This window comes from Ascoidea rubescens (genome assembly GCF_001661345.1).
Source record: "Ascoidea rubescens DSM 1968 unplaced genomic scaffold ASCRUscaffold_3, whole genome shotgun sequence".
Lineage (NCBI taxonomy): Eukaryota > Fungi > Ascomycota > Saccharomycetes > Ascoideales > Ascoideaceae > Ascoidea > Ascoidea rubescens.
This window is the reverse complement of record NW_017962915.1, coordinates 256,088-272,952: the sequence shown is the minus strand read 5'-3', so window position 1 is coordinate 272,952 and position 16,865 is coordinate 256,088. Positions and strand designations below refer to the sequence as shown.

Genomic DNA, 16,865 nt, shown 5'->3' with positions numbered 1-16,865 from the left:
TATACTAAGATACTATACTAAGATACTATACTAAGATACCAGGATACTCAGAACAAAAAAATCATCTATTTCAAAGAATTAATGCTTAACTTCACAATAAAAAATTATAAATTGTAAGGCAGTTCAAAGGCCTGTCATTAGAAAAAAATCGAGATTGAAAAATCAAGATCAAAAAATTAAGATATAAAAAGTAATATAAACAAACAAAAAACAATTTGGCATTCAAAAATAATTTATTAAACCATTTTATTCATGCGGTATTGTTGCTGTTGTTGATAAGCTTGGTATTGATTGTAATCATTGGAATTTATTACATTTCCAGGTATCATATTGGGCAATTGCTGTTGTTGTTGAACATAATGTTGTTGAGCTTGTTGAACTTGTTGAACTTGTTGAACCTGATAGGGATTCATATATTGATTTTGTTGGCCTTGGGATTGTTGCGCATGTTGGATTTGTTGAGCATGTTGAATTTGCTGTAAATTTTGTTGTTGCTGCTGCTGTTGAGCTTGTTGATACCCACCATGATTAATTGAGCCTAACGAATTGATTGGGTTGATTGGGTTGTAGATATCATTAGTATTGGGTGAAACGTTTACGTTGACATTGACTTGATAATATTCAGCAAACCACTGGTGGTTCAAAGCACTTCTTGCACTTATTCGTGTTTCGGGTTTCATTTGTAAAAGAGAGTTTAATAAATTTAAAGCCAATGGATGAATACCTTGGATGATTTGAGCTAAATCAGTTTGTAAATACAAATCGAAATTTTGTTTATAATTTGGTAATTGAGATACACCTGGCCATGTTCTTTCATTTGGAGTTCCCATGATTTTAAAAATAGTTATCAATTGATCGTCGTTCGATGAACCTTGGAATAGTGGTCTACCAGTAAACATTTCAGCTAAAATACAACCCGCAGACCAAATATCAATTGAAGTTGAATAGTTTTTCGAGCCCATAAGAACATCGGGTGCTCTGTACCAAAGGGTGACCACCTCATTTGAAAAAGTGTTAACAGGAATACCAAATGCTCTAGCTAAACCGAAATCACCTAGTTTTAATTCGCCCTTTGAGTTGATTAATAAGTTTTGAGGTTTCAAGTCTCGGTGGAGAACCCTATTATCGTGGCAAAACATTATACCTTTCAATAATTGAAACATGAATGATTTAACAATTGGAGGATCCAAAGCACCGTTGTGACCTTGGGTGTCCATATATTTCTTCAAATCTTTGTCCATATATTCAAAAACTAAGGTTAATTTTTTTTCGGTGTGAATAACATCGTATAGTGAAACGATATTTTCGTGTTTTAGTTCTTTCATTAAGGATATCTCTCTTATCGCAGTGGAGGGAGTGCCTTCTTCAGAATCCAAGTTTATTTCTTTCAATGCCACCAAAGTGCCAGTTGTGGAATTACGGCCCTTGTAGACAGTTGCATAGGTACCTTCGCCTAATTTTTCCAATCTATCGATATACATGTTAATAAGGAACTGGTGGATGGAAAAATAATGGGAAACGATGGGAAATAGAAATAATAGGAAAAGAAATGAGCAAAAATCAGAAAAAGAGAGAAAAGAAAAAAGAGAAGGATACGAGAGCAGATCAAACTACCTCACTGGATAGAAAGAAAACCAAGTAATACACAAGCTGTTATATCCCAAGAGGACAGAAAAAAGGAGAAGAAAGAAAAAAGCCAGACCTAACATACTGAACAAAGTTAGAGGACATGTTGGACAATTTATATGCTGCAAAGGTGGACTGCACAGCTCTGGGCCCAGAAATGGAAGGAGAATAGAAGGCCTTCAGCTGGGATGCTCCAGCAGCTGCACCTGAAGAAAAACGTCCTTTGCTGGCGCACAAACGCCACCGGCAGAACGTGATTCCCCCCGGAACGCGGTTGGATCAGCTTTGGGGAATCTGTGCCCAAAACGGGTCTCGATATAATAACTGTTTATTGCTATGAGACCGGAGCTGTGTGAGACAGGAGTTGTGTGAGACAGCCTAGGTGAACTTGAGTTCGTTTCGCTCGCAGGCTTTGCTGACTAGCATCTCCCAATCAACGTTCATGGCAAACCAGCTCTGTATGGCCGCAATGAGAAACAACCCGATCCCAATGCCTAGCCACAACCCGATCAACTGCCAGTCGAAATAAAAGGCGAACATAACACTGAGTGGAATCGCAACAAAGTAGTATATGGAAAAATTGATAATGCAGCCCTTTATCTGTTGGCCCTGGCCTCTCAAAATCGAGCCGGAAACAGAGTTGATTGAATCGAAAATTTGTATGACCGATATCAATGGGAAAATATTAGTTATTAAGGATTTCACTTGGTCATCTTTAGAGAAAACAGAGGCAAGTTGAAATCTACTGAAATATAGTATAGAACAGTTTAGCAAACCGATAAAAATTGATGAAACAATACCGACTTTGCAAGAGATTTTACTTTGATTGGCTTTTTTGGCACCGATGAAATTGGCAACTCTAGTTGATGAAGCTATACCCACAGCAAAGGGCATCATATAAGTTAGTGATGCTACAGTTGAAGCCGCTGATTGAGCAGCCAACTCTGCAGTGCCAAAATATGACGCTAATAGGGTAAGCACTTCATAGCTTAGGTTTTCAGCTTCTAGCATTATCACACCGGGGATAGCAAAGTTCAACAAAGTATCCCAATTTTGAAAAGCCTTTAAAGTAAAACCGTCCCAGCATAATTTGCCATCAATGAATATAATATAAAGAATTAAAAGAATGAACATTAGCCAGAAGTTTATTACGGTAGCAATTGGAGCACCAATGTAACCTAACCCGAATTTTGAATGCCAAACTAAAAACCAAGTTAAAAAAACATTAATTGGAGCGCAAATAAATAAAATATAAGTGGTAATCTCAAAGATTCCCTGGGCTTGTAAAAATCTTTTGAAATTTTCAAAACCTATATAGGGAGGGACACCAATGATTAAAATTCTTAAAAATAGCACAGTTAAATCAATTAAATTTGAATCATCTTCAAACGGAATTAAAAATAAGAGAAAAATTCTAGAATTCCACCATAAGAATGCAAAGGGGATAAATAAAAATAAAGAGAAAAAAAAGGATCTTTGAATATGGATTCCAACATAGTTATATTTTCCTGCGCCATAAGCTTGTGGGCATAACGTATCTAAAGAGGTTGCAATACCTTCAAAAATAGCTAGAGTTATGGTAGCTGTCATTGAAGCTAAAGAGCAAGCGCCTAATTCATTTTTACCTAATCTTCCAACAGAAATAGTACAAACAATTGAGAAAATTTGCTCTAATAAAAAAGTTATAATTAAAGGAATAGAGTAATGTGTTAAAACTTTTAATTCGGATAAAAATGTAACATTTTTTTTATTTTTATTTTTATGATTTGGGTTTAGATTTGAGTCTAAATTTGAAATTGAATCCGTATCCAAGTCTAAATCTGAGTCTATAATCGGATCAAAAACTTTTGAAATGGGTGTATTTATATTGTTAATATTATTAGGAGTTTTATTATTATTATTATTATTATTATTATTATTATCGTTATTTATAGAGTTGTAGGAAAATGGGGTTGAATTTAAAGGGTTTAATAAGGAAGTTAAATCAGTTGCGCTAGATAAAACAAGAGTAGTATCATTTGAGGTATTATAAGAAGAAACTGGGTGATTTGATAAAGAGGATTTAGAATTTCGTTTTTTTTGGAAATATAGTTGTAAATCGGGATCAGAATCGATTTTGTCGATATTAGTCGGTAAAGATTGAGAAGAAACAATAGAAGATTGATCAGAGGTATTATTGCTATCATTATTAGTATTACTATCGTCATTTGATTTATTGTTTTTATTGTGACTGTAATTGTGATTGTTATTGTTATTGTTATTTATCATATCATCATCAAAACTATTTATATTGAATTGAGGAGTATCCATGACATCGTTTGACGGATTACAAAGAGATAAAAAACTTCTTTGATCATCGTCAGAGTTATACTGAAACAAAGGTAGTTTGGTAGAGGGAGGAATGAAAGTGACAATGGAAATCTTTCGTTTGACCTTCCCACCAATACTCAAGCCAGTTGTAGTTCGGACATTTGAAGGAGCCTTTGAGATAGTTTTTGAGAATATCTGAGTTACCATTGAGCGGAAAAAGCGTAAAGTGAGCCAACCGCTGAGAGGAAAGATAGAGCAAAAGGTGTTTATATATCTTATCATGAAAAGTGACCAAAGTGGAAAACACAAGAAAAACCTAAATGGCTCGACAAAAACGGATGCGTCATGACCCACGATGTTGGTGTTTTTCTCATGCTTTTCCTCTTTGAGAAAAGTGGTTCCGCGGATATCCGCGTGTGTAGCAAACAGATCCGGGGCGGACTTTTTTTCTCTCAGGTTTTGTCTGCGAAGACACTGTGAGAGAGCATAGAAGTTGAGACAGCAGAGACTGCACAGATTACACAGACAGCAGAAATACTAGTGATACCCACGATACCAGAAGGATAGAGACATTTGCATGGCCATGGATTTATCAAAACTATCCAGCAACTTGCCTCCCTCAGTGCCAGTGACTAAGGAGTCCTTTGACAAGTTGGACGCTAAGTTGATCAATGAGTTCAAAAACGCAGCTAAGTCAGTGGCTACATTGTACCGATTATCCAATTCCAACAGCTCGTTGCTCAGATTTAAAGGATACTTGGAGTGCATAGATGACTTGCTTAATTTGATTAAATTGCACAAGATAAACCACTCAGAGAATGAGTTGGATATAGAAAACTGGTGTTTGACTAAAAAAGCAGAATTGATGGGTGGTGAGAATATCAATAAGAATCTTGTGGACGATTATAGTGAAAAGACCAAGTATAAAACCCCTAAAAAGAAATCTGGCAGCCACCAAACCAAATCTACAAAATTATCTGATGATTATGAGTTCACCTACAAGGCCAAACCTTTAACTCCAATAGAGAACAAAATAAAAATGTTTCACGACAGTGCAAAGAAAAAAGTAAAGATATTTGATTATGATAAAATCAATGAGCCGAATAATAAGAGTGCTAGTACTATTGACAAGAGCGATAAGATTGAAAGTATTGATAATATGAATACTATGGATCATGATATCAGTAGCACTGGAAATAATGCAGCTAATCATAATATTACTAGCAATAGCAACTTTAATGGCTCCAACATGCACAACACTTTCAACCACAGCACATTCACCGACAATGATGCAAACAACGATAGATTCCTGCTAAAGAAACACTTCAAGGTGAAGAAGAACTACCAGCAATACCTCGACCAGAACCATACGAACGATGCAGTAGATACCATGCTCAACGACCAGTGCAGCAGAAACAGTGAGAACGACGACAGCAGCGACAGCAGCAGCAACGATGCTGTGAGATACGTTGCGAGAAACAGTGCTGGCACCAAGCGCTCGCTCAACAGAGACTTCCGAACCGAGAAGAGAAGCAGACACTACTGACCGCAGACCCTCTTCGCCAGCGCCAACCTCTGGCGCATGAGCTGCGTGTGCTGCCTTTGCCGCCACATGCACTCACCAGCACACGCTCATGTAAGCGCGCTCTGCCACCGGCCAGTGTATGAGTCCCTCAGCTGTGGTCCCCGTCTGCTCCGCGCTGTTTTCGGCCAGCGCCGGCCGCAGCCGAAGCCGACGTCAGATTTGCTCGCCGAACAAGCACGTCTTTTCTTTATACCTCTCTGTTTCCACCATCATCTTTTATATTTTTTTACGCTTCTGTCCTTCTGCTTTCTTTATATATCTCTGTATATCTTTGGTTGTTTTTTTCTCATTTGCTTTATTTCTCCTGCTTCTTTTTTTTGTATTTGGTAGCCCCAGGGACCCTCATCTATTTTCTACTTCAACCTCATCTTGCTGTTGAAATCATCCAATAGTTTGCCCACTCAGTTTTCTCCCCACAGTTTTTCTCCATCCCGGTTTAGTTTCTTAATTGTGAAATAAAACAAATTTTTTTTCTACCAATTTCAATTTCAATTTCAATTTCAATATTCATTGTTCTCTTTTTACTATTTTCTCACTTTTATCTCCAAAACCAACGAAATAAAAAATAACAGGAATTCTACTTGGATTTGATACTGTATTTTGAAAATGCCTTACAAAGACTTGCTCCCTGATTCTGAAGCTTCAATTTATGACCAACTAATTTCAATTAAAAATAAACTAGCAACTTTGAAGAATAATCGTTCTACTTTTTTGAAATCTTCAGACATCTCCAATTTATATGAAGATGTTTTAATCAAATATAAAAAACTAAATGATTTAAGAAAAACCGAGAAAAATTTACAAATTCCCAATAAAGTTGATTCAGTTCTTGATGATATCTTTCAACTATTATCCTTGTCCTTCATTACTGTTGGTCTAACAAAAACTGCTCCTGCTACTTATGCCTCCTTGTCTACTGTCCAAAGATTATTAGACCATTTATTAGAAAGTGGTGTCTACACTATTCACGATTTAAATCCAATTAAAGATAGATTAGACTCGATTTCCAAAATAGTTAAAGGTAGTTCTACTGGCGATATCGATTCAAACAACAATTCTCTCAATGACAACAATATCAATAACAACTCAGATGATAGTGATAATTACAGTTATGACGAGTATGATGGAAATGACACCGAATATACCAACGTCAAACTATCTTTAAAAAACAAAAAGAAAGAGGAAAATTTACTATTAACCTCAAAATTAAAACTATGTCAAAACGAATTTAAAAATTTGTTATCCAAGATAAAAGAAGTTTCGCCTGACTTGCAAATCTATTTGAACCATTTGCTTAAGATTAGAAAATCATTGTTATCAATTGCTATTGATTCTTCTGATTACAAAATCACGTCGAATTCATACCAACTTGATTTAAAACCATTGCAATTGAAACTAGCTACAATTGAAAACCATAGAGATTCCAATGGTGATCTATTGACTTTAACTTCAAAAAAAAAGATTCAAAATTTAAAGGGATTACAATTGATCAATGGATTGTTTGATGACTGCCGCAATTTATTAACCGATTTGACTGCTCAATTTAAAGAGCAAATCGATAACGATTCTTTGCCTCTTTACCATAAATTGTTTGAAATCAAAACGGTTTTGGAAAACTTATTAATGACAAGAAGATGGACCTTGCGAGAGACAGATCTATACAATTACCAAAAATCATTGCAAACCATAGACGAGTCAAGAGTTGATGGGAAATTTATTAACTCGTCTACCAATGAACCATATAAATTAGGGCAATCCATTTTGTTATATCTCTTGCGAAGATGTTATGCAATAATCTACCGATTACTAGAGAGTTCTGAGCCAGTGTCAGAAGCATTGCAACCAATCCACAACCAATTGAAAACTGTTCGAAGATGTTTATTGGATGTTAAAAGAATGGGAGGAATAACATCGACAAGAGATTTGTATCCCTATCAAATGAAGTTGGCTAGTCTTGACAATTTAAGGGTCGATGGTAAGTTTATTATAGATGGACAGATTCCCGAAGGTCAAGGTACGTTGAATTCGTTATTAGCTGAATGTTTTGATATATGTTATGAGCTAAAAATTGAATTAGAGGAAAGAGACAATCAAGAAGAGGAAGAAGAGGAAGCATTGAAGCAGCAAAAACAGGATGAAGATGATAACAATAACGATAACAATAATAATAATAATAATAATAATAATAATAGTAATAATAATAATAGTAATAATAATAATAATAATAATAATAATAATAATAACACTGATAATAATAACAGTAGTAACAATTATAATAGAAACCTTGATAAATACAAATCATTTAAAGATTATAATATTGAAAGTGAAAGACAGTATGATGAAGAACCATCAGATGGAGATGATAGTGAGGAGGATGAGTATGAAAATTCTGAGAGTCAATATGTAGGAGATTTATCCGAATATGATTACGACAGCTATTTGCCCAGTGAGAATGTTACTGATAATGAGTCGTCAGCATATCCACCAAGTTCTGCTCACAAGTCCAAGTTGTCATATTAAATGGTGAGATAAAAGCAGTAAATACAATAACGAATATAATTTTTTTTTATCTATTCTTTTACTATTAGTGTTATTATTTAAAATAAATTAAATTGAATTTAAAATAATTGAGATTGGGTGTTTTTGTTTTTGTTTTTGTTTTTTTTTGATTTTGATTTTGTTAAATGGATAAATAATTATAAATTTTTTTTTGATATAGTTTTATTTTTTTCAAATGTTTATATATATATATATATATAAATTTTAATTAAATGTATTAATAATACTATATAATAATATATAATAATATAAACCACCAATTCTAGCGCAAAAAAAAAAAAAAAAAAGGACAAAGTGATAGAATATACCAAAAAAAGACAACAATTTTTACGAAAACAGATAAAAAAAAGAAACAAAAAAAAAATAAAATTTGAAGTAAGCATTAACCATCAACAAAAAGAAAATGAAAAAAAGTGAGCGTAGATATTTTTAAAATTAAAACAAAAAAAAAGATCCAAAAAAAAACAATTCCATTAAATAAATTGGTTCAATAGATTAACATAGCCAAAAAAGAAAAAAAAAAAAGAAAGAGTTTCATTAGATTTAAAACAATATTGAGAATAATATTGAAAATTCAAGAGCAGTGTGAAAGCAGATCAATCGAGAACTAGGTATTGTTCTATTAGATAGTAAGATTCAGCGACACCATCGCCATCTTCATCGACAGCGATCTCTTGAGACTCTATGTACTCGCCATTTTCGTCTTTGAAGCTGGCCTTTATCTTGGGTTCTTTGTACTTGTTGAATTTGTGGTCAATGATTTTCTTCTCGTTGGTGTTGGCAAAACTGGCTAGCAAATCACTTTCAAACTCATCGCTGTTGGATCTGATTTTCTTGATGGAGTGCATGCTTGAGTACAATAGGCCAAACAAGAAAAACATGCTAATGAAGGCATAGATGAAGATTAGTTTTTTGAATTTAGACTTGTCAGCAGGACTAGACTGGGTGACAGGAGGAGGAAGCTCGTACTGAGCAGAGGTCTTTTGGTCAAGGATGGGTTCGGAGGGAGCGTCGTTGGGCGTTTCAGCGTCGAGAAGCGAGGCAGACCTGGAGCGAGGAGTGAGCATTGGAAGAAGAAGCAGCAGATGAAGGAGAGACAGCAGAGGAAGGACAAGAAACGAGAGAGACGAGAAGACGAGAGAAGCAGCTTATATGCTTATATACTGGACGAGAACTGGGTTTGGAATGACGTCTTCTGTTGACTCGCCCGGTTTAGCGCCGGGCTGAAACAGCGGCTGAAACAGCAAGGAAGCAGAAGCAGCAGAAGCAGCAGAAGCAGGACTGCCAGCAGAAACAGCATGCTCTCTCTCTACGTCTGCAGCACAGGCAGCACCGCCTCGCCCTCGTGTTCCGATTCCCTCGCTGCAATTCTCTTCCTCAGGACCTTCGTGCCCCAGCGCCTCTTCCAGATTTGCCCCTCCTCCAGCGCGCCCTACAAAATGGTCCTCAGCTGCTCTTTTCCTGTGTTGCTCGACTCTCGCACTGGAGCTCAGCTCGAGGGCTACAGCAGCATAGTCGAGCACTTGTGCACCACAGGCACCACAGGCACCAGCGCCGCCAACGAGTTGGTCCAGCTTGCTATCCTCACCAGCGATTTCAGGTACCTCACCCATTACTACTACTACGTCCACATTCCAAACTACACCAGATACACCTCGAAGCTCCTCTCCAAATGCATTCCCTTCCCTTTGCAATACCACATCATCCCACGATTGAGAAACGACTCGATAAAGTACTGCCTTGGTTGTTTGGACTTGAGCTACAAACCCCAGAAGGTGCTGGACCAGCTCCTAGCCATCCTCAGGTATTTGGCCATTCCTCCAGCCAACTATCGATGCATCCAGTTGCTCGACGATTTTTTACAGGAGTTCAATTTCAACAACAACTGCTTGTATTTTTTCGATGTTCTATCCTGTATAAAAAACAATTCTAATCGATATAAAAAATATCTAGCTCAATTGAATGGAAAAAGCAGTGCCGAAACAATCAATCCGGAATCAAATATGATCTTAATAATCTCAAAGAAAAAAATATCTTCTTTTACAAAATCAATTGAAATAAAATCAGATCCTGATTCTCTAAAAATATCTTCAAATTTTCCCTTTTTAAACAAATATGAAAACAAAAATGAGAATGAAAATGAAGATGAAGATGAAAACGAAAACGAAATTTCAAACTATTTATTTGGTAATCAGATATCTCCAGCTGATATTTACATTTTCTCAGTGATAATCTCACTCACAAACAACGATCTACCAGACAAGTCAATCAAAAAATTTCTATCCTATAAGTACTCCTTTTTATTAAAATATATCGATTCTGTCTTAGATAATGATCTAATATTCAACATCAATTAGCACTCTTTCATTGCTCTATTCCTTGAAATTAACCCAATTCTCAGATACGGAATCCAACATGTCCTCTCCTCCAATTGCTTCCACAAATGTATAAAGCAATGATCGTTCTTTATCATCATAGGTGTCACCACACGATTCCCACCACATTCCTCCTCCAAGTTTATTTGCTACCACATACTCTGCCTTAGCTTGAACACTTTCCGGATTGTCATACCCAATAAAGAACTTCTTATCACTGTCATATATATACGCTGACACTGCATCTTCGTCATATTCTTCTTCTGTTCCTTCTAAAGGCAAGAAATTGTAATTCCAAATACCTTCTTCATCTGTAGACCCAGCTCCAACACCATGGAATGGTTGATTAAGTCCCTTGGTTTTTAAAAATCCTCGTCCATAATTCGCCATTCCCAACGTTAGCTTCTCTGGTCTCACTCCTTTTGATAAATAGTACTGAACTGTTTGATCCCCAGAGTATTCTCCTCCCTCTGTAGGATAAAGATTACAATGATAACCTGCTTTCTCTGACCATTCTCCAGCAAAATCATACGTCATCAAGTTCCAAAATGATAAGTACTTGTCAAACTCCTCAATAAATAACTTGGACGAAAATTCTTCAGTACCAGGAGATGCCATGGTAACTAAAAGACTCCCTCTTTCAAGACCTTTTTCGTCTTCAAGATCGTCTAATCGTTTTCTCAATCGCTTCACTAATCTCAAATATTGATTTCCTTCAAACACAGTCTCGGGATATTCCCAATCAAGATCAATTCCATCAAAACCATGCTCAACTAAAAGATTGATAGAGGAGTCAACAAACCTCTCCAACTTTTTGTTGGATTTCATAGCCTTTGTAAATTGCCCATGATTGGATTGTCCACCGATAGACATTGATAATTTGAAACTTCGCTTCTTTGATTTCATTTCTTGAAACTGCCCAATAATACCACTCACTTTACTTCCATCATTATTGATCGAATCCAAAGCAATCTCAACATCTGACTCCTCATCACTTAGGGAAACCTCGCCTGTTTTGGGATTGATATTCATGAAACAATAGAATACATTTGTAACTAGTTGAAGAGGAATATCCTTTGGAAAGTGTTGTCTATCGTTGTAAATGGACCAACTAATTTTAAACAAAAAAATAAAAAAATAAAAAAATAGAAAATAAAAAATGTTAGTATGGACACATCCAGATAGGAAGGATTTCAAGTAATCCTAATCAAAAGAGGAAAAAATACCCACTTACTTTGAGTAATAAACACAAGTTCTCTTGGAATCTTCAAAACCAGTGTTGTTAAGAGCCAGATTCTTGAAACTTCCAGGCTTATTCAACTCTTTTTCGAGCTCGATATCTGATACAGTATAGTGCTTTTCACGATCACTATATAAGCCCATCCCGAAGCTAGAAGTTAAATAATCCAACAAAGACATATTGCTGATTGGAGACGAGGACGCAGCTAATACTATGATATATATTATGGCAGCTAAGGATACGCCAATTAGACACCCAACCAAGAAAGAAACAATAGATAGTTGATGAAAGAGGGATTTTTTTTTGGAGCTGAAAAACAACATTATATATATTTTTTCTTTTCTTTTCTTTTCTTTTTCTTTTTTGTAATAGCAAAATGGTATAAATATATAAATGCAATCTAAATATATCTCGATCACAAAATTAATGAGATGAAAACTCTTGTGGATTCTTGGGATTCTTGTATTGTATTGTGCTGGGTTTTAAGCAGTTTCAAATATCGTGGGCTGCAGTAAAATGATTGCAGGTTCAAGTAGGCACAAATAAAAAATCTTAATTATCAGTTTGAAGTTTGGAAGTTGAGGAATTAGAATGTACAAAAAAAAAGAAAAAGATAGCTATGAGTGTATATGGTTATAGATAAAGATAAAAATAAGTATAAGAAGAAAAAAGATAAATAGGTAGAGAAAGAAGCAAGAAAATAACTGGGATAGGTAAAAAAACAAGAAAGAAAAAGATTAAAGAAAGAGAATAAAACAAGTGAAAACCAAAATATAGAAAAGACTATGAAATAAAATTTTAACTTTTTAGACTTTTTTTTAGAATTTCCTAAAGATTGCCTGAAGTTTGAATCAGCCCTACTTATAAACCAGTTAAGCACGAGTATTTTGTAGGCCTTCCATAGGTGGAGGTAATCCCTTTACAGAGCCTTTATTATAGCCTTCATTTCCAGCTGCTTCTTGCTCATCCTCTTCGTCGTATATATAACTGCCTGGGCCAGAAGCGATATCGATGTGGTTTTGCAACAATTTTTTTTCTAATTTTTTTCGTTGTAGTATCTGCCATCTAGCGAGCTTAGCCTGCTCATGTAATTGAAAACCAAACACTCTTGGAATGTATCTTTTTGTTGGATGGGGAGGAACCAAGTTGGGAAAAGTTTGAAAAAACATTCCTGGAAAACTTGTTCCAAAGAAAGCACCATCTATTTGACCATGTCTCGAGGATTTGGGATTATATATATCTTCACACGTTGGGCAGTATAATTTGACAGGTTGCAATTTTGGTTGGTCATTTAAACCAATTGGCAATAAGGGCTGCAAATCACAATAGACTCTTTGACAATAACCAAAATCGCCATTTCGGTATTTGTCTAGCATTTTTTGCAAACCACGAGAAGTTATAATATAACGAGCATGAATCAAACCATAGAGGTATCTTGCTTGAGCCTCCATCTGTTCTCTAATTCTTTGAAATTCTCTTGGATTGCGCTTTGGAGAATTATCAGTTATAATGTCAATTACATAAGAAATTCTGTCGACTTCGTTATTAAGACCAGTTAAGTTGAAACGATCGGTAATATATTCTATGTCAATATCACAGAAGTACTCATTGCCTTTAGTCTCTAGAAAGCTATCAACCCAATATTCGCTGAAATCAGAGCCACTAGAAACGGAAGTTAAATTCATTGCAATATCTGATATATAATGATGATCTGATGTGTGTCTAATGCGTTGAGTATGTGTGGTAAAATGAGTAAAACGATAAAGAGATTAACCAACTCTTGATGTAGATAATGATTCCAGTGAGAAATCCCAACTTTGGCTATAAATGTTATCTTGCTGTGAAAAGTGGAAGAAAAAAAATTTGCGACCGCCCCCTTTTTGTCCTCTCGGCACCATCACCAAACCCCATTTAACCACTGAGCACGATTTCTTAAAAACAGACCCTAATTTGGGGGTTTAGCCATTCAAGACTTTTATGTATTAAGGTCTGAACTCAACAATAAAGATGCGTTATAATTGCCAAAGGCGCGTTTGTATGCATATGAGCGCGAACTGTTTTTTATTGTTTTTGGGTGGGGTTTTTGAAGAAGTTGGAGGTGGAGTTGGAAATAACAACACCTTTTGATATTTTTTTGCAAAAACTGTGCATTCAGCAATTCCCAAAACTTTGTTCTTTATTGAATATAAAGAGCCAAATCAAGCTCAGCAACTTGCCAGCCAAATTTGAAGGTCAGCTTGAGAAAAATGACAAGCTCAATCGATTTTTAACGAAATCTGCAAGTTTAATAACAAACTCTTTTGTTTTTTTAAGCTTAAACATTCCCCAACTAATTAGAGGCGATGTTTGTGTCAAATGTAAAAGCAATTTTAAAAAATTTAAATGAGTGTTGTTTACAAAATTGAATCACCTTGTCCTGTTTCACTTTGTTCTGCTTTTCAAAGAATTTATTGCCTCTATTCAAGTAAATAATCAAGGAAGAAAGAACAAAACCCACAAAAAAATGACAAATAAATCCTATCGCCTAAAAATTAGCTTTTTTCTATAAACTTGAAGGACAGAATGTGACAGCAACTTCAAAGAAATTGTAAAAAATCGTTATTTCATCATAATCTTATTGTTTTTCAATGGGTCTTTCCTAATTGTGTACTAATCAAAATTATTCTAATGGTTTCAAATAAAAACAATAGAAAGATTTATTTCAAATCTAGATTCTGAATTTCAACATTAGAATTGTACCTTAATAAAAAAATAAGAGGCAACAAGATCACAAAGGAGATGTGCAATAATTGTTTCTGTGGTTTTCCATTGAGAGATGTTAATAAATTATAATTTTTGTTCACTATAAGCAGATTGTGTAAATGAAAAAAATGCATAACTGAGAAGTCGAAAAAAGTTGAAAAAAGTTGAAATGTTGAATTCATAAAAATTTAGATAGTTATTCGAAAGAATTGGAGTATGACGAGAGCTAAGCTTCATGTAATAAACTTTTGGAAAAATAAGTCTTTGTTTTTAAAAATTTAAATTTTTTTGTTTTTGATAAATATAATAATACAATAATATAATAGACAAAGCAAACTTAATTAATTCATCAAAATTATAAAAACAAAATTTGGATTTGATATTTGATATCTGATATTTGAAGGATAAAAAAATAAACTCTACAAAAAAGTGATGCTGAAACAGAATGCAATAATTTTTATTAAAATCTAACAAATGAAATGACTTTTTGAAATGGTGATGATATATTATGTAGATTAAGAAAAAAACAATTAATTATTCAGAGCCTGTTTTTTCAATAAAGATTGCACTCTAAATTTCACGGAAGAATCATAAGGATGTTTAACTAAAAGTTGGTACATTTCATCGGATAGTTTTGTTATAAAACTAATTGACAATTTAATAATTTGTTTACTTTTCAAATTGGGAAAATTTCTTAATAATTTCATGGGAGAACTACTTTGTAATATATCATTTCGAATTAGTATCAATTGAGCGACAATGAATAAGATATTCATATGAATTCCATAAGAAAATAAAAAATCCCATAATATTAGAACTTCATTTAAAGGAGGAGTACAAGCACATAGTGTTAAAACCGATGGAAATGCATAAATTTCTGTTTTCAATAGTTTCAAATTTAAATAACTGTGTAGTTTGGGATCTATTTTTTTCAATATTATGTCAACTAACATTGAGCCTGTATGAACTCCTTCAATCGTTGATGTAACATATAATGGACAGTAATTTGTTAATAAGGAATGAAATAATGAAAAAGCCTCTGGTTCACTTTTAGAAATGTATAAAAATGGAGCGACTAAAATGTTCATTCCTTGAACATAAGGTGAAATTCTGATATTATTGATATTATTGATATTATTGTTGTTATTATTGTTATTATTATTAATTGTAGAGTCTTCTTGGTACCATGCAAAAGCTGATAAAACTCTTGTAATACTTTGCTCCGATACTTTGCTTAAAAAGACTAGATCTTTTGTTAAAGTTCTAAAAGTGTCGTTTTTAATTTTTGAATAAGATAATGGAGGACCCTTTGATACCAAGTTGAGATAAACTTTTGTGGAATTATTTGAATTTACTCTTAATAAGATTGACCAAACGTATACTCTGTAGGGACAGCTATCGTATCCTTGAGGAGTCTTCAAACCATCGACCAAGATCATATATCTTAGCTGAGATAAACCAGTTTTAAGTATGATTTGATTTGCAGTTAGAAACTGTTCTATGGTATCCTTTTTTCTGCTTTTTTTAGGTGGTGAACGATTATTTATTGCAGTATCCATTATTATTTGGGGATTATTGTTTAGGACTATGCTATTGTTTATTAATTTCAATCGGGAATTTGATGAAGTTGAATGAGGGCAGCTAATGCATTAATACTCAATAATATTATAATATTAGTAATTTATGATTCTTATTATTTTAAATAAATTTGATTTGATTAGATTAATTTGAAGTTGATTTTTTAAATCATTTCTATGAGTTTTGACGTTTTAAGGCAGAAGAAAAACAAATAAAATAAAAAAAAAAAAATAAAACAAAACAAAACAAAACAAAACGAAGCTGAAGATTGAGAAAGGAAATTGTAAACAGCAAAGAGCAAACAAGTTTAAATTTTAATTTGTTTGCCGCCTATTGTTTTAAATGAATTGTTTAAAAGTAAGCGATAATTCAATAGATAATGGAGTTTATGGTGGCAGAATTACAAAAATTGGCGGTATTTTGATATGAATTTGATATTATTATAAAGAGTTGCGATTTAATTGATTTTTCATAATTAATGCGATGAATATCAAATTTGTTGAATAGATTTACGGTGGTTAGGCACATTGAATTAGATTATGTTTTCTTTTTGATTTTATTGTTTTGTTGGGTGTTGATGTAATTACAATCTGACTTAGTTTTTTAGTTGTGGGATAAGATAAGCAGTGATGATTTAATTTTGAAAATACTTAACAAAATTAATTCAATTTAATTCAATTCAATTCAATTCAATTCATTATTTATTTCATTATCTTTTATGATATGTGAAACCCCATCCCCGTGAATTATTACATTACATAAGCAAACCCTCGTTCTGTGGTCTATAAGCATGTAATTATTTTCTGGAATCTGTTTTTTTTCTATTGAGGGAATCCTTAAGAGAGCTGAA

The 16,865-nt window shown here is 34.0% G+C and overlaps 9 protein-coding genes across 9 annotated transcripts; 3 read left to right on the top strand and 6 right to left on the bottom strand.

Annotated features, from left to right (window-relative positions):
• Positions 1-37: 37 nt before the first annotated feature.
• On the bottom strand, positions 38-1,867 carry PHO85 (cyclin-dependent serine/threonine-protein kinase PHO85). Its single transcript, XM_020189058.1, has 2 exons — positions 1,712-1,867; positions 38-1,467 (listed from the first exon to the last, which is right to left on the bottom strand). The coding sequence occupies exons 1-2, from the start codon at positions 1,729-1,731 to the stop codon at positions 237-239; spliced, it is 1,251 nt and encodes a 416-aa protein (XP_020048551.1). The 5' UTR covers positions 1,732-1,867; the 3' UTR covers positions 38-236.
• Positions 1,868-2,004: 137 nt separating this feature from the next.
• On the bottom strand, positions 2,005-3,378 carry ASCRUDRAFT_32293 (uncharacterized protein; the record flags this gene model as incomplete). Its single annotated transcript, XM_020190346.1, has 1 exon — positions 2,005-3,378. A coding segment is annotated over one exon (1,374 nt), but the record flags the coding sequence as incomplete, so codon positions are not given.
• Positions 3,379-4,429: 1,051 nt separating this feature from the next.
• ASCRUDRAFT_74667 (uncharacterized protein) lies at positions 4,430-5,619 on the top strand. The gene has a single exon (XM_020192775.1). It carries the CDS (start codon positions 4,514-4,516, stop codon positions 5,480-5,482), a length of 969 nt encoding a protein of 322 aa, XP_020048549.1. The 5' UTR covers positions 4,430-4,513; the 3' UTR covers positions 5,483-5,619.
• A 45-nt stretch (positions 5,620-5,664) lies between these two features.
• On the top strand, positions 5,665-8,203 carry CUB1 (Cub1p). Its single transcript, XM_020192774.1, has one exon. The coding sequence runs from the start codon at positions 6,128-6,130 to the stop codon at positions 8,039-8,041; it is 1,914 nt and encodes a 637-aa protein (XP_020048548.1). The 5' UTR covers positions 5,665-6,127; the 3' UTR covers positions 8,042-8,203.
• Positions 8,204-8,567: 364 nt separating this feature from the next.
• Positions 8,568-9,292, bottom strand: ASCRUDRAFT_74665 (uncharacterized protein). The gene has a single exon (XM_020192773.1). It carries the CDS (start codon positions 9,145-9,147, stop codon positions 8,677-8,679), a length of 471 nt encoding a protein of 156 aa, XP_020048547.1. The 5' UTR covers positions 9,148-9,292; the 3' UTR covers positions 8,568-8,676.
• A 227-nt stretch (positions 9,293-9,519) lies between these two features.
• Positions 9,520-10,437, top strand: ASCRUDRAFT_6847 (uncharacterized protein; the record flags this gene model as incomplete). Its single annotated transcript, XM_020191533.1, has 1 exon — positions 9,520-10,437. One exon carries the CDS (start codon positions 9,520-9,522, stop codon positions 10,435-10,437), a length of 918 nt encoding a protein of 305 aa, XP_020048546.1.
• A 15-nt stretch (positions 10,438-10,452) lies between these two features.
• Positions 10,453-11,838, bottom strand: CTS2 (putative chitinase; the record flags this gene model as incomplete). Its single annotated transcript, XM_020190369.1, has 2 exons — positions 10,453-11,566; positions 11,690-11,838. The coding sequence occupies 2 exons, from the start codon at positions 11,836-11,838 to the stop codon at positions 10,453-10,455; spliced, it is 1,263 nt and encodes a 420-aa protein (XP_020048545.1).
• Positions 11,839-12,567: 729 nt separating this feature from the next.
• Positions 12,568-13,380, bottom strand: CKB2 (casein kinase 2 regulatory subunit CKB2; the record flags this gene model as incomplete). Its single annotated transcript, XM_020190377.1, has 1 exon — positions 12,568-13,380. The coding sequence occupies one exon, from the start codon at positions 13,378-13,380 to the stop codon at positions 12,568-12,570; it is 813 nt and encodes a 270-aa protein (XP_020048544.1).
• A 1,511-nt stretch (positions 13,381-14,891) lies between these two features.
• Positions 14,892-16,211, bottom strand: BUB2 (Bub2p). Its single transcript, XM_020192772.1, has one exon. It carries the CDS (start codon positions 15,994-15,996, stop codon positions 14,968-14,970), a length of 1,029 nt encoding a protein of 342 aa, XP_020048543.1. The 5' UTR covers positions 15,997-16,211; the 3' UTR covers positions 14,892-14,967.
• Between the last annotated feature and the right edge of the window lie 654 nt (positions 16,212-16,865).